The sequence below is a fragment of the Coffea eugenioides genome, chromosome 10 (assembly GCF_003713205.1).
Source record: "Coffea eugenioides isolate CCC68of chromosome 10, Ceug_1.0, whole genome shotgun sequence".
Taxonomy (NCBI): domain Eukaryota; kingdom Viridiplantae; phylum Streptophyta; class Magnoliopsida; order Gentianales; family Rubiaceae; genus Coffea; species Coffea eugenioides.
Genome location: NC_040044.1, coordinates 33696366 through 33718821, shown reverse-complemented (window position 1 = coordinate 33718821; position 22456 = coordinate 33696366). Strand labels below are relative to the sequence as shown.

Here is a 22456-nt window from a genome sequence, read left to right as displayed (position 1 = left end):
CCATACAACAATTCAAGCTCCGACCATTTCTTATATATATATATATATATTGATAATCATTACTATCAATTTTTTCCACTTTCCCAAGTCCATCCAGACATCTGCGTTTTGGTCCATGCATGTTCAAGAACTTCGGCAACAAAGCGCTCGGCAGCTACAGCCCACCACAACACATGAGGTAAAGCTGCTGCTGAGTGCTGACAGAAAAGATTCCGACCGTTGTTGGATTGCGGTGGCATTTGTTGTTGAACTCAGGGCCACGAGCCTGGCAACTTGACCTCCCCCCCCCCCCCTCCTTCCTCTCTTCAAAAAAAGTTAATAAATTAAGAGAATGCGGGCTGGGAAATCATCAGTGCTTTCTGGGAAAGCCATACTTCTGCTATGTGTTGCCAGCTTCCTGGCAGGATCACTTGTTTTTAGCAGCCGGGGCACAAAGTCGTCCACTACCACCGCCCTGATCACAGCTACTAGTCGCCCTGCCCCGAAAACTCAAAGTATAGGACGTCGTGCCATTTCCAGCATCCCCACCACTCATCATCATGGGGAAAAGCTCAGCACCCAGCAGCTGGTTACAAATGGATGTGATCATCAGAGACGGGTAATTAAACTTCGTACCAATTTAAGTACTTGAGCTATGATTTTCTTGAAACTCTTCCTTCATACGTAAAATGAATTAAAACTAGTTAATGATTGCCTGTATATATATTTGTCCATGTGCTCCAGAAGAAATTGACGGAAATGGGCTCTGGAGACGTTATGGAAGAAGTGAGAAAGACACATCAAGCGATCCAGTAAGACAGCATATAGTACAAGATGCCTGATTTTCCTTGTTGACTATTTAATCACTCTTCTGCTGTTTGAGTTATAAGCCTGCAGTCCCCTCAGCTTAATTGCTAGGATCACGATCAACAATGCATGTTTCCCTTTAATTATACTTATATAACAAAAAATATTGCTGCTTGCTTGCATGCGTAATGATTTTATTTTTCGTTTGTTAATGATCTCTAATTAATTAAACAGGTCATTAGACAAAACGATATCAACATTGGAGATGGAATTGTCAGCAGCTCGGACTAGGAGTAGTCGGAAAACCCAGCAGCAGCAGTACTACTCCTCACTTGATCATGATCTACGCAAAAACTCCTCAAATTCCACCTCCAGTACTAGTAGCCTGCTGCAGAAGAAGGCCTTTGTTGTTATTGGAATTAATACAGCTTTCAGCAGCAAGAGACGGCGTGAATCCCTCAGAGAGACTTGGCTGCTCAAAGGTAGGTTAATTAATACTAATGATCTTTATTTATAAGAGACGCCAGGTGCGGTACCTATATTTTGTATCTTTCTTGGGTATTAATAAAATGTTACCTACCCAAAAAAAGAAAAGAAAAGTGCATTACCTATACCTCCCTCTGATTTTTATAAAGAATGATGATCATGATTATGTGCTACTAATCCACTCTATATAATGATCATGTATAGGAAATATGTTGAAGAAATTGGAGAAGGAGAAAGGAATAGTGATCCGATTTGTGATAGGGCACAGTGCAACACCGGGAGGAGTTCTGGATCGAGCCATTGATGCTGAGGATGCGGAGTACGGGGACATCCTCAGACTGGATCACGTTGAAGGATACCACCAACTCTCCTCCAAAACTCGACTCTACTTCTCCACTGCAGTCTCAATTTGGGATGCCCACTTCTATGTCAAGGTGGACGATGATGTCCATGTCAATTTGGGTACGTACTGCTCCTCTCTGCTGCTTCTTAGTTACGTACCAATTATACATACAGCTGCAAATTAATAATCACATCATATAATTAGCCTAATTTGCACTGGTCATGTATATATATATATATGTTGTAGGTATGCTTGTAAACACTCTTGCCCGCTACAAATCACAACCCAGGACCTATATTGGGTGCATGAAGTCTGGACCTGTTCTCTCTCAGAAGTGAGTAGAATTCACGAGTAACATTTGTTTCTACCTAGTAGCTAGTGTTTTTTTTTTTTTCTGTGTAATACTTCAAATATTACATGTACATACACATCTATATGCAGCACCATGCACCATATATATATATATATATTCTTGAGTCAGTACGTACTAGTCTTGCTTAACACTTACTTATAATTAATGGGTTGCTGGTTTTCCCTTGAAATTAATCATGGCATGGCAGGGGAGTCAAGTATTACGAGCCAGAGTTCTGGAAATTTGGGGAAGAAGGCAACAAGTACTTTAGGCATGCCACCGGTCAAATATATGCCATCTCTAAGGACCTTGCCACCTATATCTCCATCAACTCGTAAGATACTGATTGGTTTAATTATCAAATATATATGCACATGCTTGCCTATACATACATACATATATATATATATATATATATATGACCACAGTCAAAGTTAACTAAGATGCTGATTTGCTGATGGATGATTCCATCTGCAAATATATGTACGTGTGCTCCATCGGTACTCCTCCTATTATATATGCATGCATGGTATGGTGTAGGGGGATCTTGCATCGGTATGCTAATGAGGACGTGTCGCTGGGGTCGTGGTTCATTGGCTTGGAAGTGCAACACGTGGACGATCGCTCCATGTGTTGTGGAACCCCTCCTGGTACGTAACAATAATTAATTAATGAATGTACAATGCTATGAGTACTATATTTATTTATATTATTGGTAGGACTTAATTTAATTTAATTTTTTTTTGGGGCAGACTGTGAGTGGAAAAGGGAAGGAGGGAAGACATGCATTGCGTCATTTGATTGGTCATGCAGCGGGATATGCAACTCAGTGCAGAGGATGAAAGCTGTGCACAGCGCTTGCGGCGAAGGAGACGGGGCTGTTTGGAGTAATATTGTTGATGCCGATTTCTAAATACTCTCATTCCCATCATTAATTCCTTCCTTGCATTCATCCATGGCCGCCGGCAATCAATCTCAAGTTGGAGGCTACCGTTCGATCATCGATCATTTCAAACCAGAACCCGAATTCAGCTAGCTAGCCCAGAGTTTTAACTCTTTAATTTTGTCGTTGAACAAGTCTTACTCTTTTAACTTTTATTCAATTCTCACTTCGGATCTTAAATTTCAATGTATTGCACCTTAAATTTTAAGATCTGCCTGATTTAAATCCAATCTTAAATTTCAATGTATTCCATTCTCACAAGTTTTACAAATCTATCCTAGCTATTCGAGTCCAAGCGTTAGTATTGTAAGCAAAGCTAAAGGAAGTATGGAGATCTCCATATTCTGTCGCTGGGAAATCGCAATATTACTCATTCATTCCTTGACTTTGTTAACAAAAAAAAACATTAAGAATAAATACACATTAAATGATAAATACCAAAAGCATATTACTATAATTTTCCAACCGGAAGTTTCTGTTCTTCAACTGTAATTTTAGCTATATCATCATCCCTTTTACCTATTAGTGGCGTATCGAGACATAACTCAATAAGTACTTATTATATTGAATAATATGTAATGTATAGTTTATAATATAGGATAAAAGGATTAGATTTAATGTTTTATTTTTTAAATTACAAAATTTACTATAAAAGCACTAAAATTTGAGTTTTTTTTTTTTTTTTTTCAAAAAGTGCTTTCAACACTAAAAGCTTCACTTTTAAATTTATGGAATGATTTTCATCAAATGTCTTAAAAATACTTTTAACACTTAAAAGTGCTTCTTTTTTTTAAAAAAAAATTAAAAGTACTGCAACTCTAAACGAGGCCTAGGCCTTGTTTGGATTGCCGGTTTCCGTCAAAAAATTACATCGTTTTCCGTAATCACATTTCCCTATTACCTTTTTCCCTCACATACATCAAATCGCTACAGTAATTTTTCCATGAAAAATCACGGAAAATGCAATCCAAACACAACCTTAGTCTTTAGCATATCTTAAGAATTTTCTTGTAAGATTAAACTTGGATTTGTCCATCCTCAATAAATTCCAGTTGAAACCCATATTTTCCTTTTTTTTTTTTTGGGTCATTGGCTTCCTTTTGCATTATCCGGTAATTTGATAAAAGCATAAAAAAATAATTTTCTTTTATTTTCTTAATTCATTTAGTTGTGTGCACACTTCTTTCTTCTATGTCAAGATTAGACTCAAATGGGACGGATTACATTACATGAGTTTAAACCATTTTTGGTAACGTTTGGACGTAAATGGGACACATATGAGAGTTTTAGAGTGGATGCAATGTGCTCAAACTTGGAAGTTTCAGATGCCACTCAAGAATCAATTACTAGTTAAAGGGTGCAAAATAGAAGTCCGTCGTCAGGTACTTGCTATTCTGTACTGCTGGAGGTTTTTTTTTTTTTTTTTTTCAATTTAAAAGGGTATCTTGGAATCACCAGACGACTGAGCAGAGGTCGCCCCAAAAGCGCCAGCAACGATAACCTGGAACCTTAGACAGACCGCCAGTCCCAGCTTGGAGGCTATTTTCATTTCAGTAATATTCCGGAACTCGGTGGCAGTGAAATGGTGTACATGACCCTGAAAAACTTGTACCTTGCTCGGTAAATGGTAACTAACAACGTCCTCCCTCCCTGGAGAAAACTCCTATTAATCGGTGGCATGGATCTGGCGTATTAAATTCATTCCAAACACAGCTTTGTTGTCGTGTTGTTACTTGTGTAATGTGTATTACTAGTAGCCTACTACTCCTCCGTTGCATCAATCAGTTGTAGCGATCTGATATTTATCTTTGAGTTGGGGATGGCTTCTTCTGCTTCTGCAGCCGCCGCGGCCGCCGAGGTTGATTCTAACAAATTACAATTGGCGAAGGGAAACAATAATGATGATGATGAGCATGAAAATGGGGGCCAGAAGATGATTCATCCAGTTGTTTCGGATTTGGAATCCTATGTGGGGGACTTGACTGGCGGAGGCGGCGACGATGATGATGCCAGGTTTGGAAATTTCTTCCTCCAAACATATTCGATTTACTTCTCCTTTTTTGCATTTGTTTGTGGGTAGTTAGATTTATCGAACCGTAAAAAGAAAAAAAAACTTATTTTTTTTTGTGTTGATCAGAATGAATATTTAGTTGATATATCATGGTTATTGTTGATTTGCGAGTTGAAAAAAAGCTTTTATCTCCTACTATTAGTTTGATGAAAATGAATTTGATTCAAATTTTCTTCGAATGATTGGGTTTGGGATCTAATTGGTCTGTTTCTTCATCAGTCTGATGTCTTGGATTATCAATTATCTTTTTTTTTTAATCTAAAATAAATAAAAAGGGGGTTAGACTTCTTGCTTGGGAGGCTTGGGCTTCTTCTTCATCCTCATCGATTCACTATCCAATTTCTTTGAGATTTGATATATTTAAGATCTCAAGTTAGTAGGATTAGTGTTCCACTGTGGGTTTCTATTCTTCTCCTCCCGCACCTATTCTGCTGATTCTTTTTTGGGATATATAATGGTGTTGTTTTTTTTGATAGTGAGGATATATCACTTGAAGGGCTAGAGCAAGAGCTTCAAGAATGCAAGCATGATCAAGTATGTCCTTTTCTTTTGTTTTTTTTTTTTTTCACTTTCTTCATTTCCCATTTTCAAGTAATGAAAAGCTGTCTACTTTTCCTTGTTGTCTGTATGTTGTTTTTCTTGCATACAACATTTTCGCCTCTTGCCTTATGTTTTCTGCTGTGCTCTTTGAAAGGTAGTGGCAAACATCTTGTCTAAGGGAACAAAGCTTCGAGAGTACACAAAGGGTGTTGAGAGCAATGTACGCCAAGTTGAATTGGAATCCATTGAGGTAGGTTGGTCTCACTATACTTCTCCTCCTTCCAAATTTGTCTATTGTTGGATTATATGTCTGCAATTTCTTGTAAGCTAGAGCATGCTTGTAGCGAGACTTTCATGTTGTCAAGCTGCTTATCCTTTAGGCAGTCCAAAAGCTCGCCTTGTGAATTTTAGAACTTTGTACTCATGGGGAAATGTCTTAAGAGTGTTGTTTCTGTTCATGGTTGACAGGCTATTGACATTGTCATGCTATATATGTCTGGTAAAGATTTTACTTTATTTTCTCTAACATGATAGCTATCCCTTGTGTCCCTTTAGGATTACATTAAGGAAAGTGACAACTTGGTCTCCCTTCATGATCAAATACGTGATTGTGACATTATACTCTCACAAATGGAGACCCTACTTAGTGGATTCCAGGTACTGCATTCCATCATTGTTGCTCAATTTTTCATATTGATGCAATCAAGATACCATTCATTTTGAACTTTCGTCGTCAATGGAATTGGAAACTTCTAAAGCATGGACTCATTTATACTTTTCTAATTTTACTGCTGTTTTTAATTCCATCAAGCAATCATGGCCCTAGTTTATGTCTGTATATTGCATCAATGGAGAGGGAAGGCTGTTCCATTTATAATTTTTATGTCTCTTTTTAGGTTGATTTACAGATGATAACCTCCATTGTTACCTCTTGTGCGTTTAACCCAATGTGCTTTGACTGCAGCAAGTTAAACTGAATGCTGAACAGAATGCTTTGTGCTTTTGTACCATCTACTAGTGATTGAGCTGAAATAGGTACAAATGCCAAGAGTCCTACCTTACTTGACAACTAGGAGGAGCTACACATGTTACTGTAGAGAATTAAACTAGGGGCTGAGTTAGTTGAGAAGGCAGAATAGCAAGCAATTCCCAGTCTAATACTTTATATTTCGTGGAATCCATAGATTAAGAAGATCACAGTTTTGAATTCTGGCAGTTCTTGTTATCAAGATTTGTGCTTGTGGAATTCCTCATACTTTCCACTTTGATCTGTTTGTACAGAAGTAACTGAACTGGGATGAATTTTTATGTCAGAGCATTACTCGTGCAGGATAAATTTCTTAATATTAGTAGGTTAAGGTTAACTCCTATCAGATTGGAAAGATAAGGACAGGGAAGAATGAGATTAAGATGGTGAGAATTAGAGTGATAAGGACAGTGTTCAGGTTTTGCATGTGTAATTCAGATTTTGACATCTAATGAAAGTGTATCATTTCTTCTTGGTTCTTCAGGTAAACTATTAAGGTTGGGTGCTGAATTAGCCCCATAATCAAGGTTTTCTGTTGGTTTATCCTAAAAACCAAACCTGTATCATGGATTAAAGTGACTTTTCTTTTTCTCGTGCTCCTGCCTGCATCAACTATCTACTTTGTTTGGGTCTTTGAATGTTTTGCTGTTAGAATGTCAGAAAGTGCATTTTGGCTGTACATCTGTCTAATCGGTTTCTGCAGATCCTTTCTCTTTTCTATTGTTTATCTTTCAGTTTTTTATTCTGGATGTCGTCCGATGTTCTTATTATACTTCTCGTAACTTTTGCCATAGGCTGAGATAGGTTCTATAAGTTCAGATATAAAAATTCTTCAAGAGAAGTCCATGGATATGGGGTTGAAGCTGAAAAATCGCAAGGTATGAATTTTACTTTGTTCCTATTGGGTGGAGTACTCTTGTAATTGTAAACTCTCTAGTCAGTATCTAGCACAAAAGGCTCGGTGGCATTTTTCTGCCTTTTATAACTGCTTATGTTCTTTGACAGGTTGCGGAATCAAAGTTGGCAAAATTTGTTGAAGATATTATTGTGCCACCAAGGATGATAGACATAATTGTTGATGGAGAGGTATTCTGAATTCTGTTTTTTATTACCCATTTCCAGTTTTATCCTTTACCTCCTTCAGTTTGGTAGCTTATTTGACACAAGTACATTTTTAGTCTCTCTTTCATAGTGTTATGACTGTTGTCTATTGACTATCTTATTGTCCCTTAACTTCAAGTTGATACTACTGATTGATTAGCTTTCTGTCTCTTGTACATCTAATGAGTTGCAAAGGTTACAAGAGAAAACAGTTGGGTAAATCCTAAAGTGGGGCTGTTACAAATACCTTAGCTTTGTAAAGCATCCGAGAATAGTCAGTCTTAAAAATGATCTTTTACAATGGTAAAGAGGTAGCAAAAACTGTTTGACAGGCAAAAGATGTAATTAAAATGCGCATCAAATGTCCTTTTCAGAAATAACTTTCTTTTTCATTTGATTAGAAAAGGGGAAAGTTAGGCGCGAAATTGAGAACTGAAAATAGCTTCAAGTTGCAGATAATGTTGGGATGAGATACTGATAGACATACTAGAATATATACCTCCGCAGAAACGCAAGTAGGTTAAGCATGGCTACATTCTAATTTGCACTTTGGAACTTGTCATATGACTCTAAACCTTTCTTGTGGATAATATGGTTTCCATTCACATTTAGGGTTTAGAATTTTGTGAGTGATGCCAAATGTCTCTGTTGATTGATTCCTTTGGCCTTTTATTGCCATCATAAGATCTGAAGGTTTAATTAACACATTATCTCGTTGACCAGTTCATATTTCGTTTCATAGTACTTAGCCTTTTCTGTTTTTGCTAATTGCATGCTCATGTTAAAAACAGGCTAATTTTTTTTTTAAGTTGTTTTGAGTTAGCATTAAACTCAGTTTGAGGTCTTTCTGAGGCCTATAAATCATATGGAAGATGCTGGAGTATCAAGGAAAAAAGACATCAGTTGAGTATCAAATGCCTTTTTGAAAAAATATTCGCAGGATAACAAACCCCGCAATGATGCTTGTTCCACCGAAATTCAATATTCAGAAATTGCATGGAGAGATTTCATTAAATTACGCACACCATACTCTTCTCCTTCATTGAAAGACTAGGCAACACAGAAAGCATAAGAGCTGGCATTATAGGGCAACTACCAAGTAATGAGAAGAATTGGAATTAAAAGGTTATTGACAGGTAGAATAAATAATTGTTGTGTTTGCTTGCTGAAAAGTACCTTGACAAATACAATGATTAGTAAATTGTATTGCAATTTGCCCAGTTACTGAACTGGCTGAGTTGGCTTCCACTTGCTATTTGTCTCATATACTCTTTGGACTGGCTTTGAATTGATCTTGCTTGAGTTTGTCCCCTCCCCCCTTTTGGTTGCTTGTCCATAGTTGTCTGTTTGAGATGTTGTTGGCATTCCAGTCCCTGCTATCCCAATCCCTTAAAGTGTGTTGATGGGCTTGCCAGGCCACTATGCATCTTTGCTTTTGACTTCTCATATTTCATGGTCAGTAAATTGTCTTTATACTTGCACACAGGTTAATGATGAGTATTTGAGGACTCTAGAGATTTTGAGCAAAAAGCTGGACTTTGTTAAGGTGGATCCTATGGTTAAAACTTCGAAAGCATTAAAAGATGTTCAACCTGAATTAGAGAGGCTTCGGCAGAAAGCAGTTTCAAAGGTAAGATGCACGTTTCAACATGCTATGGCAAATTATTTAGATGCTTGTTGACTCTTGAGTCTATCCTGTAAGAATGAAATACATGTTTTATCAGTCTGAATTGTTCATCACAGGAGGTTAATAATTTGTTTGTGAAATTTATCGATCTAAGTTCTATTCAATGTTTCTTGGAATCTATGAAGTTAGTCATGTAATGATAAATCATTTTCCCTCTTCATATAGGTTTTTGACTTCATGGTTCAAAAGCTATATGCATTGCGGAAACCAAAAACTAATATCCAGATTCTTCAACAGAGTGTTCTTTTGAAATACAAGTAAGTTGCATCTCTGTCATATTATACTGCTTCTCATATAGTCAATTTAAAAGCTTCTTATTATGATTACTTCAGGTTAACTTACTCAACAACCATTCATTGTTATGGTCTTGCTTATATCCTTTTTTAATTCATTTAATTCTCTCTTCTTGGAATGCTTAACTTAATTTTATATTATCAATGACTTGAACAGTCTGCATCTGTTCAGTTTTTGAATATAATTCCTTCATAGGTGGATATAATTCGTTTATGTCTCCCTGTCACTCTACCTCAAAACACACCCGGAATCACTCTCTTACACACGTGCAGACTTTCAGAGACTTGCACTGTTCGCAATAATTTCATTACTACAGCCATTTTAGCAAAATATAACCCATTCTTCCATAGCTCTCTCTTTTTAGAGAATCTGGTCAATCCTTTTCATATCATGGATATGTTTATATATAATAATTTGATGGACTTAAATCAAGAAGTGGAGAAGTTAAATATGAACGTAAGGGCTTATAAAGAGTCTCATTATATGAGACCAATTTCGATTAAAGGCCTTTCTCAGATGTCAGATTCTAAGTACCAGATAGTTTATATAAGACTAAAAGACAGGCTTTGGATAAAAAGAAAAAGGAGATATTGGAGTCGTATTATAATTGTATGCATACTGTATGTGTAAGCCCTTTTAACGAGCAAAATAATCCTGAAGTATTGAATTTAGATTCTAAGTGGGAAAGGTTTAGAATTGATATTGATAAATGGAATCCTGAAGAGCATTATTGTAGTTTGCATTTATAATGACTAATATGTGATATATGTCTACTATCATGGCAGAAGATGTATTCTGGGGTAATTTGAGTTTCTTATTAAATAAAATTGATAAAGAAGATTTGTTGCCAAAAGTGATGGTAAAATCAATACTTTTGACTTTTTTGTCTGCAAAATAAAAATTGTCAGAAAGTTACTTGGTCCTCCTTGTGCATATCTACTCTGAGAGAGAAAATCAGCAACCTTTCCACTTTTGATGAGCTTTAGTTATTTACGACTTGTTCTTGGTTGCTCAAAACTAGCCACTTGTGCCTTTGTTTATTAAATAAGGAGAAAAGCCAAAAGCTGTTTTCCTTCTCCTTTCACATGTGAGGCACATTTCCATTAGCCAGGAAATAGGGGCAAAAAGGCTGTATAAGTATCTTAAAGATCTTGGGAGCTAGAGTTAGGCTTTTCGTTAATATGTCATAACTGAAGACTCCTACTCTTCATTCTTGGAGCTTGTGGTTATGGATCTTTTACACCATTGAATTTAGTATTTATTTTTAACAACCTGTTACCTGCTTCAGAATCTTTCTTGCCTTTATAAGTTCTTAGTTTTGGGGCTCCGCAGAATTCTAATGTGTCTGATCCTTGTCATATTGAAGAACGGAAGATATAAGTTGGTTTATACAGTATTAGACTTATATATTTGGTCTTCAAACTTAATTTTATTACTCTTTTTCTTTAAATACCATAATGGATCCAATGCAAGATCTGAAATATTCTGTTGAACATGCAGGTATATTATTTCCTTTCTCAAGGAACATGGAAAGGAGATATATGTGGAAATTCGTGCAGCATATATTGACACAATGAACAAGGTAATTGCCTTTAGGCTAGTCAAGGAGCGTTATCAATGATTTGAGAATTTAGTTATCAAAAACTATTCAATTATGCTGTGAATGCTTTAGCTCCATAATCAAATGGCATAAAGGAATTAAACTGATAGATATGAATTATGATGGAAAAGGTTAGAAGTAGGGTTTTGGGGAATAGTGATAGAAGGAATATTCAAGGATATAATTTCAAATATAAGAGGTAGAAACCAAAATAGGTAGATGCTATTAGAGCAGTGACAATTACCAGCCACTTAATTGTACCCCCTTCTGATTGTGGGAGCAGTTTTTGTCGGTAGTTGCTGACTGAAAGGGTTTGGGTTGGGGCTTTGATACCTGGTAACCAAACCGAGGCATATTTGTGAGTTAATTTTTCAAATACATGTCATTTTTGCATATTCCGTAACTGCACAGCACTAAACTAGGTATAGTCCTGCAACTTTGCATACTCTGAATTTACTCTATATTTTGTCCATGAATAAATTTTGTGTTTCTATCTCTATGAACTTTTGCATTTTAATTCTCTTGATGGTGATGGTGTATTTAACTTCAAAAGAGCTTATACAGAAGATATATAGATTATACAGTTTATTTGTTGGTGATGCCTCCATCAAAAGATTAATAGTTGCAGAGTTATTGGCTTTTGAAACAAGATTATCTAGGTGGAGAAATTTAGAGATTCGAGGAAATAGCGAGTGCAAGTGTTCTATTTGACATTCAATGGATTTCTTGGGGAAAATTTCATGCTTCTGAGCCCAGCTTTTGAATGACCTTGGTGCAAGCATTTAATCTTATCTGGTGGAGAGCTTTAATTTTTATAATCTGTACTTACAAGATTGGAGGGGTGGGTGACTCTGGATTAAACTGATAGTTACAATATGGCAGAGTAGGTAATACTTGACAGTTTCTCATCAGAATAACTCCTTGGAAGAAAGGATTTTGTGTGCAAAGTAGACTATGGTGTAGGCCTGAGCTATACAGAGAGCAACATGGAATCATTAGCCAAAAGTACAGAACCATGTCAAACACATTTCCTGATGTTGGACCTGTTATGCTAGGTGCATGATAGAACGTCTCAAGGACAAAAGCTCCCACCAGACTTGGAATTCCTTTTATTGCAGAGTTTCTCCTTCTGTTGAGCAGGAAATGCAAGTGGTGACTTGATACCTAGTTGAGCTGTAATACATGCTAGTTATGCAATGTCTTTGCAGTATGGCAGACAGCTTGGGGATTTGTTGTGTGAAACCTATGGTTTCCTGTGGACTGTAAGAGATAGCTGGTTTTGGTTTTTGTGATAAAGGGGAAGATCTAAACTGAAGTTCTTCAATGCTTTTTGCCTTTTCTTCTCAGCATTAGTGTACCATGGGGTCCATCTCTTTTTTGTTAAAGTGCTGCAAAAGTTATCTGTACAAGTACTACTACTATGTTACTCAAACTTATTTGGTATTACTACTTTGGTAACATATAACAAAAGAGACAAGCTATGTTAAATATTCGCTGTTTACCTCTTTGACTTTATGGTACTTTCATAACCTGGTAATCCATGTGGAAAGGTGATGTCCCTGTGGTTAATCAGTTAATCCAGTGGCGCAATTACCATCAAAATGATTGTCATTGTAGTTTGGAATGGGAATTATGTACCACTCTGGCTTGAAGTTCGGTACTGCATTTGTTGGATTTCGCAAGCCTATTGTTTGACCAAGAAGGGGCAAATTGCACCATTGAAGACAAGATCCACTTTATCAAATCTTATAGTGAAGCAGAGGTGTTGCTTGTCATTGTTAGCATTAAGCTTTAATTCATTTGATGTTCGATTGTTTTATATTATTTAGGTTCACCATGTCTATAGAACGAGCTTACGAATCTACATGGCTGCTTGAAGTGGTAGATGGGCTTGCTGACAGATAATCTAGTGGTTGCCCTCTGCCCTTTTGTTGAATTTAGTGCTTTATTATCCACAATAGTGACATGCTTGAATTTTTAGTTTTGCCTTATCTCAGGTTGTATCATGCGTGGAAGGTTGGATACGCCTAATTTGCTTGACACTATATCAACAACCAAATCTCCCCCACCCTCTGGCAGCAAAGGAAGGGGTTTTAAAATGTCAAAACTTTTAGAATTTCACGTCGAAGAAATGTCCTTGATCCTTTACCAACAGATTTAATTCATAAGGCTCAACCTTTTGATTATTTGCTAGGTCTGGCTTGGGCTAAAACGTGATACAAGCTACTCAATTGTGGTCTGTCTTATATTCTTCACCATCATGAAAACATGGAAGTAGAGAAACTGCATATGGGGTTAGCCTAGTTCTGTGTCAATCAGTATAGATGAGTTTTATATTTTGGGCAGCTGTACCATATACCTACTGCCTCGCCAAAGCTGATGTTACATTTCATCATCAATACTTACCATTCTTTTATCTTTGATTCTAAGCTAAATGTGCATTCCATCTTTCATCTTGCTGCTACTTGTTTGCCATCATTTTTTATGTATTTGTACTTTCATTAGTAGTTGTTTGTTCAAATAATATATTGGGACTGCACCCTTAAGTTCCAAACAAATGCCACTTATTTAATTCTTCATATTCTACTTTCTTCTTTTGAAGGTTCTAAGTGCACATTTCCGGGCTTATATTCAAGCACTGGAGAAATTACAGCTGGATATAGCAACATCGAGTGACCTAATTGGTGTTGAGGCAAGAAGCAGTAGTCTGTTCTCCAGAGGAAGGGAACCCCTGAAGAATCGATCCGCTGTTTTTGCTTTAGGAGAGAGGATAAACATTCTCAAGGTTTGACACTGTGGTCACCTGGACTATTTTTATTACCTTTAGTTCCAAGTGTTTTTACTATTTTCAATGGTTGTGTTGATCATTTTGTTTGTTTGGTGAATTTTTGGGGTTGTTCTCTATATGTCATCTAGAAATAGAAATGTAGCATCTTCATTTTAAGTTCTCCCCCTGCCCACCTTCTGAACACCATATGTTATGGATTTTGTTAATGTTTCGCATGGAATTCATGTGAATTGAATTTTTTGATTCGAAATCAAATTGTTTTAAAGCACGTTGAAACTTAATTTCTCAATTGGTCTGAGCTGAGAACTGATAGGTATCAAACAGCCTATTGAAACGTCAAGGTTGAAATCTATGAACTAAAGAAGACTAATTGGTTGAAGGAAAATCTAGATAATAAAATTTTTTATAGTACAATGAATCACTAATCAAAATAGAGTTATGAACAAAATTTCCATTTCACTATCTTGCTGTAGGAAACTATTGTGGACTAACCTCCCCTGAACTTAAAAAGTTGGAAAATTGGATTGTTTTTCTTCCAAAAGAATTTATTCATAGGTACCTATTTTACTGGAAAGACTTTATTCATAGGTTACCTATTTTACAGGAAATAGATGAACCTGCATTGATACCTCATATAGCTGAAGCTAGCTCCAAAAAGTATCCTTATGAAGTCCTTTTCAGGAGCTTGCACAAACTGCTTATGGATACTGCAACCTCTGAGTACTACATATTTTTCTCTCTGATATTCTTTATGGAATATAAGGTGATACTTTCCTTCAATTGAATGTTTCTTATGTTTTTGTTTTTTCCCTCTTTCAGGTACCTTTTCTGTGATGATTTCTTTGGAGAAGAATCCATTTTTAATGATATATTTGCAGGTACATTGTTTATTCACTATTCTATGGGGATGAATATTTTAGGACGTCATTATAGCAGTTCTTTGATGACTTCCAATTTGATCATCTAACTTCACAGTTGCTGCTAATGAGAATGTATTACTTTGGTAGCTCATTCCCTGATAAGAATGTATTATTCTCTTATATTGATCACCTCTTAGGAGATTTAAAAACTTGTTGAATAGCAATAGAAACATGGTAGTTTGTTAGTGAATTTAGAACTGCTGAATTCATTTTTGAATACCGGCCATTTGGTCATGCTTTTTTTTTTTTTTTTCAGTCTTGGTGTTAATTTAGCAAGTATTCAGATTCTTATGGTATGAAATGGGTCAAATTGAAACTGTAGGTCCCTTTGCTGTAATTGATGAACACTTCAACTCGATCCTGCCAAATTGTTTTGATGCTATTGGCTCGATGCTTATGATCCGCATCATACACCAGCACCAGGTAATGCACAACTTCTAACTTCTTGTAGCTCATTTGATGTGACTGACTTTATGTTCTTCTTTCCCTTCCAATTGACATAATATATCAGAACTTAGATGGTCATTCAATGTGTAGAATCCGGAATAGAGAACTTTGAAAGCTTTTGGAAAACCGTGTAATCTTGAAACAAGGATACCATTTATTTAAGTATTTCATTGGATGTTTTATATGCTATAACATTCCCATCGATAACTCCAATGTTATGTTAACTTTGTTAGTACATTGTGGAATTAGTGCATTACTCTCTAATCTCCTCTCTTTCTTGGTAATATGCATGAAACAGAGTTTGTTACCTACCCAGTTTGTCTAGATTGAAGTGAAAAGGCTCTACGAACCTTGTCTTTTGAAACTAGCGCTATAATCATGTCTGCTATGTGTTGTTATTCTTGTATCTTTAATGGTGTGCATTCTAGAATCTGCAATTGATGTCTGACCAACTCACTATGTAACTGACTCTTTTTTCCACTTTTAGTGATCACAATACATTCTTGTTCATAGGACATCTATGTTGAGCTGTCTTTTTGGTCTTATGGCGCTTATGTCATGATTGTCAATTTTCTTTTTGAATATGGATTTGTGTTTATGTCATGATTGTCAATTTCTTATGGCACCAGATTAGGTAATCGTTTAGTCATGCTGAAAAAGAATTGCATTTGCCTGTCCTAAGTTCAGTTTGCAAGGTTAGCTTTTTCATATGATTTTCATTTTCTTTTGGATCTAAGAGGTGTCTATTATGGCAAAATTCTTGTTTTGAGTTATTGTTTTGATTGGAAATTTTCTTAAGTTATCTATATTCTGTTGAGGGAATTTTAGTTGCCTGTAGTTGGATTAAGTATCTGATCTATTTTCTTCTAGATGGTTATGATTCATTGTTTATCTTCATGTTGTTTCAGTTTCCTGTTTCTGATTGGTCCAAAAAAAAAATACTCAAAATATCTTATAGATTCAAAAGGTAGGCTGTGATACCATGACAAAATTTGAGTAAATTGACTGGAATGAGATCCGGTTCCTCTTCCTGGTCCTTTCTATTAAATAAGAATTCCTGTACAATCTATTTTTGGTAAACCCCTATATATACTTGATTGATTGACCTAATATACAGCTATGGTAACTGATTTTCTATTCTAGGTAAGAAATATATACAGATTTTAGCCATAATGTCTGTCATAATCTGCCATAATCTTTCCCATAACCTCTGCCATATAATCTGCCATAATCTTTCCCATAACCTCTGCCACAATCTCTGCCATTGATACCATTGATAGCTGCTATTAGACATTCCAATTCCACCATTACTAAACACTTAAATGATGAACTTTTTGGCTTTCTATCCTCTCTCATGTCAATTACAAGAGTAACTTTGGTGTGCAAACCCATAAAATTGAATTTCTGAAAATCATGCTCAACCCTAAAGCGAGAAAAACAAGCAGAATCATGGGAGTACATGTTAAATCAACTTTGTGAAAGTAGTTGGATCTGCAATTAAGGTCATAGAATGACAAAATCAACGTACTTGAAATTTGTTTTTCCCACAGCTCCTATTGCAAACTATGTTTCAATACAGTGGAGAAACACAGTTTGAAAACTTTAAGATTGCAGCCTACTCTACTCAGCTATGTCAATAACACATAGTGACATCTTGTACGGGGCACTCTTTACCTATTTTGCACTTCAGGTTTGAAAAGGACATTAGATTATGGCTTATAATAATTAAAATTTTTAGTTTAGAAAATTACACTATATAAGTTTTTAGCATCGTTTTCTGTATGAAATGTAAGAATTTTACTTCTATGGTTAAGTTTGGCATATGCTACAATTAATGTTAGCAACCATGGGTCAAGTTAAAACAAGGAGCCTGGCAAATTATCTCAATAATTCTCAAAATGTTAAAGGCTCAAATGTCTAGAAGTGCTCAAGGTTCATCATGTCTAGTACTTTAGCTTTTTCATAGTTTTTGGTTAGTATATTTGCAGCCATTTGCAGTTACAACCATCGAGTATGGGACTCTTTAGAGAAATTCAGGCTTTGGTAAGTGAGGAAAATTGTAGATCTCCTATAAAAGAGCACCATCAACTTTCAAAACTAGAAGGCCTTCTGGAAATGATTTATATATTTCCACAAGTATTGGAGAACCACTATCATTTGAGAATATTTTTACAATATCAAGCTAATGGTTAGAATCCTTTTTGTTTGAGCTCTGTAAATATAATTACTGAAATTTTGGATGGAATTTTTATTCCTTATTAGTTGACTCTGAATTTTATTTTTGCACCAGATTATGTACTGCTTCCTCCTCTAATATGGATAGGAGTTTTTTGAGCAGTTTTCCTTCGGCTTATATTAGCTTTTTTTTTATTATTAAGAGTAAATGTTTACGCCTTTCGACTTTTCAGTTGTGATTTGTGTGCCTGTAATTGCAAATGAAACGGGTTGTACAAATCTCATTAATACCTGATAACACGAAGTTTTTGAACAAGGGGAAAAAAGGATTTGTAATTGCACTGAAGCTTCATAGTTGAATTGCATTTTGACTATATTTTGCTGATATTGTTTAAATGTGTTTTGCATTCAGAAAAACTTCAAGTTTACTAAGAGTAGAATGAGTTTGATTAGTTTGACAAAGTTGTTGTGATTCTTACAGTAAGCTTCTTTTATCTTTTCGTCAGCTCATAATGTCACGCCGCCGAATACCATGTCTCGATTCTTACTTGGATAAGGTAAATCCCAAGATAGTTTCATGTATCATCTTTATCAACTTTTGTCATTGCTAAATGTCATGAAGCTTTCTTTTCTTCTTCTATTGTACGAAGTTGGTGTTATGTGTAAATCCCAAGATAGTTTCTGTTATATAAATTTTTTTTCCTAGGAATGAACTCAGAATGGTTTTATTTTTTTTTCTAGATGGGACTGTCGTAAAAGAACCTTTCCACTAAGCAATATGACTTAGGATACTGCAAAAGTAAGCCTATTGCATGAATCACCAGAAATAGAAATTTAGTCTGAAATGAAAATGCAAATTACTGATGGTTATAAGATAGTCAGTTATATGTTCTCTTTTCACAGCACGGTTGAGAATCGTATTGTCCACTTAAAAAGAGAAAGAAATTGTATCAGCGGTGTTGGATAATTCTCTCCTTATTTCACTGCAGTTAGTATAACCCAGATCTCTGATTATAACTATGATTCAGATTCTAAAAAAGCTTAATGTGTGATTGGAAAACTAAATTCTAATGCAACAATTTACTATGTTAAAAACAGGTATAATTGGGTGTGCTATCGTTTTTCTCGCCTAGTCTAACGGAAAGTTTTGTTGCAACTATCCAGTATTAACACATTTCCAAAGAAATCAAGCTGACCTTGGTAATGAAATGTGCTGAGGAAAATATAGTAGCCAAACCATATAGATTTAAGGATGTTTTGAAACTGCGAGTTTACCCACCAGTGCCGCAGTTTGATTGATGGTGAGCTATGGATCTAAGGTGACTGACGGCTCAGTGAGGATTAATTCCCAAAAAAGGGCTTTTCTGTGATGTTGCAAATTAGATTCGAAAGTTTGAAAACAATGTCCTTGGGTCATCATTGATTCATTGTGTGGCATACATTCTATTGAAGCTTACTGGAATGAATACGAGCAGGTCAATATTGCTTTATGGCCTCGTTTCAAGATGGTGTTTGACATGCACCTCAACAGCCTGCGAAATGCCAATGTCAGAAGTTTGTGGGAAGATGATGTTCACCCTCATTATGTCATGAGGCGCTATGCAGAGTTCACGGCTTCACTGATCCACCTAAATGTGGAATATGGAGATGGGCAGGTATAATATGCTGGAAGGTTCTCTGTATTTGAATTGGAACTGGCATTCACGTTAATTGCTAATCTCGCTTGATGTGATTTTCCAGCTTGAACTTAACCTGGAAAGACTGAGAATGGCTGTTGATGACTTGCTTATCAAACTGTCAAAAACATTCTCAAAAGCAAAGTTGCAGACTGTATTCCTGATTAACAACTATGACATGACAATTTCTGTACTGAAGGTATAGTTACATTATATAACTTTATAACCAAATAATGTCTAGTTGTTTGTGTATGAAACTGTGATCTTACTCAATGATTTTAATCACAATCAGCTACTTTTGTCTACTGTGGAAACTGTTAGATGAGTAGTCATGGTCTAAATCTTTTTTTAAATGGGTTGAATCATGAGATTGTGAGCTCTGAAACATGATTTTTACATGTATCAGGAAGCTGGGCCAGAGGGTGGGAAAATCCAATTGTACTTTGAAGATCTGCTGAAGAACAATACTGCTGTTTTTGTGGTGAGCATATGACTTATGGATTCAATGCATGCGTTTTTGACTTTCTGGATACGGTCCTTTCTTTTCTCTCTGCTCTTGGATCTAAATGGAAGCATTTTGGAAACACTATACTTGATAAGTTTTTTTTTAGAGATCTGTCTTTTAAAAATATAGCAAGGTAAAAATCTGGTGGAATGTTACTTTTATAGTCTTTTAAGTTGTGGTGCTAAATGTAATCTTTGCTCTTGTTCTGCAATTCCAGCTTTTAAGATGGTTGCATAGTTATTCATAGATATTGTGTTATTTTATATATTGATCTTGTTTAACATCAAACTAAATTGTTCCCTATCCCTTGATGTAGTGGAACGATCTAATAAAGATATAAAAGTTTACATATTTTGCTTTTCAACTAGGTGATTGGATTCCTGGCAGGAACATCTCTTTCAGAAATTTTTGGGCCATCGGAAGTTAAACTGAAGCTTTTGAGTTAATTTAGATTGTAGCTTGTTCTTTCTGGTAATTAAGACAACGGATAGTAGTTTATAAAATAGCGTTTCTTCCCATCCCTTGATTTATTAGAATTCCAAAGGAAGATGAAATAGTTTGCGTACTTTGCATTTCAACTAGACAGTTAAAACTCCTTATTGCTTTTGAAGGAATCTGCCTCTCAGAAATTGTTGGAAGTTGAACTGAAGTTTTTGAGTTAATCTCAGCTACAGCTTGTTCTCTTTGGTAATAGGACACCCTGTCATTTTTCTTTGCAGGAAGAGTTACTCTTGGAGCATTTCAGTGACCTCATCAAGTTTGTGAAGACCAGAGCCTGTAAGTATGACTATTATGTCTTATAGATCAACTATAAGTTGTTCAAGGTTCCTAATATGCTTATGTGAAATTTACTGTCAGCTGAGGACTCAAAAGCTGTGTCAGAGAAGCCTATATCTGTAGCTGAAATCGAGCCTCTTGTGAAGGACTTTGCAAGTAGATGGAAAGCTGCGATAGAATTGATGCATACCGATGTCATCAAATCATTCAGCAACTTCCTCTGCGGCATGGAGATATTGAGAGCTGCTTTGACTCAGCTGCTTCTCTACTACACTAGACTTTTGGATTGCATAAAAGAGATTCCTGGTGGATCTGCACTAAACAAAGATCTTGTTTCCATACCATCAATAATGTATGAAATCAAAAAGTATTCAAGGACTTTCTGAGTTAACTTACCAGTAATGTACACGTCACTTTGTAAGTTTTACCTTCGAAAGTTACAGTTGGTGCATAGAATTCTTTGCCTCCGAATGCATTGATACACGGTCCATACCCCCTTCCAACAGGATAGGTGAATCATGAATTTAAGGCATTTGATCTTCAAAAGAGAATTTTGGTTTTGGGATTATTTCGGATTATGTATCATATATCTAACGGTGAAAGTGTATACACTGTCAGTGTGTAGAAGATTAATCCTATATCTATATACGCATGTATTTTTTGTTGGACCATCTATCAATTATGTCTCAAGATCCAGAAAATCCCCGCCATTATGATTGCTCTCTGCCACCCCAAACCCTTTGCAACAGAAGCAACGCAATTGATAGAACGTATTAGTAGTTCATGTTTATTAAAAATGTAAAGCGATATTCCTGGTGAGAAGGTATGGACTTGAAAATAACCAGAAAGATACGAAGAACTCTGTCAGACAAGTCCGTGTATCGCGACCTCTTTGGGCTCAAAATCTGCATGTTAATGTGTACTTGGAATGCCCAGCATCATTAATGATCAAACTCATATGCTTTATTTATTTCCCCTTTGCTAAGTAAATAGATGCGGACACGGATTAAGATAGATTCTATCATCTTCCTTCTTTGAAAAAAATTCATTAAAATTAAGTAAGATTGTTCTATATTATCTCTTGATAAATAGTAGGGCGAAAAGGGACGACTATTTTAGCAAATCCCTCGTAAAAATGATTTCGAGACCATTATTGAGTATTCAATTTAAACAATTGCTACTTGACCAGGAAAGAATAGCCCTGTAACTACGGCCATGCTACCAAAGTGCAGCTGACCTACTTATTACCAAAGTGCAATTGAATCAAGATCTTCTCCACAAGGTCATCTGGTTTACACAATTATTCAATTGCGCAGGTTTGTACCATAACCTTATTATATTCCTTACAGTTGTGAATAAAACATCCAAGCATTATTCTCTTACAACTTTCACTTGCAACCATAAAAAAAAAAAAGGCAGAAATAAAATTGGTAGACAATAATGCTAGAGCAACAATCTTTTTGAGAAAATTATTTTTTACTCGAGCGAAAATGATACAAATTGTCCTTCACATATTGACTTTGTACCTTTTACATCCTTCGCATATGAAATGATGATTTTCCATCGCTCACATCTTATTTATTTTTATATTTTTTATGTCATATATGAAATGATGATTTTTCATCCCTCACAAATAAAAAACGCATATTTTTAGTCCCTTGACTCATTTCTACTAATATTCTTATTAGAAAAAAATCACGTGCAACTCCTACCTCACAAATATTCTTTATGTCAATGACTATTTATTTGATTTTCTCTTTACTCAAACATTAAAATTATTATCAATCAGTCAAATCCGTATCTTCTTATTGATTTCTCTATTATCCATTACACACTAATTACTCCTCTTTTCTCTCTCTAAGTAAGTTTTTTTCTGCTAGACTCTCTCACTCTCGTCCTCTATAATTCCCGTCTTCTTCTTCTATATCTGTTTTCCTT

General features: G+C 35.7%; 2 protein-coding genes across 2 annotated transcripts; both read left to right on the top strand.

Annotated features, from left to right (window-relative positions):
- Positions 1–331: 331 nt before the first annotated feature.
- Positions 332–2880, top strand: LOC113750721 (probable beta-1,3-galactosyltransferase 8). Its single transcript, XM_027294668.1, has 8 exons — positions 332–598; positions 724–791; positions 1021–1268; positions 1477–1734; positions 1862–1949; positions 2176–2301; positions 2508–2617; positions 2720–2880. Exons 1-8 carry the CDS (start codon positions 332–334, stop codon positions 2878–2880), a joined length of 1326 nt encoding a protein of 441 aa, XP_027150469.1.
- A 1465-nt stretch (positions 2881–4345) lies between these two features.
- On the top strand, positions 4346–21197 carry LOC113749449 (vacuolar protein sorting-associated protein 52 A-like). Its single transcript, XM_027293198.1, has 19 exons — positions 4346–4923; positions 5458–5515; positions 5676–5771; positions 6077–6178; positions 7343–7426; positions 7554–7634; positions 9136–9279; positions 9502–9593; positions 11131–11212; positions 13833–14015; positions 14623–14738; positions 14838–14896; positions 15261–15361; positions 18067–18117; positions 19036–19215; positions 19301–19435; positions 19643–19717; positions 20461–20518; positions 20600–21197. Exons 1-19 carry the CDS (start codon positions 4730–4732, stop codon positions 20902–20904), a joined length of 2196 nt encoding a protein of 731 aa, XP_027148999.1. The 5' UTR covers positions 4346–4729; the 3' UTR covers positions 20905–21197.
- The last annotated feature ends 1259 nt before the right edge of the window (positions 21198–22456 follow it).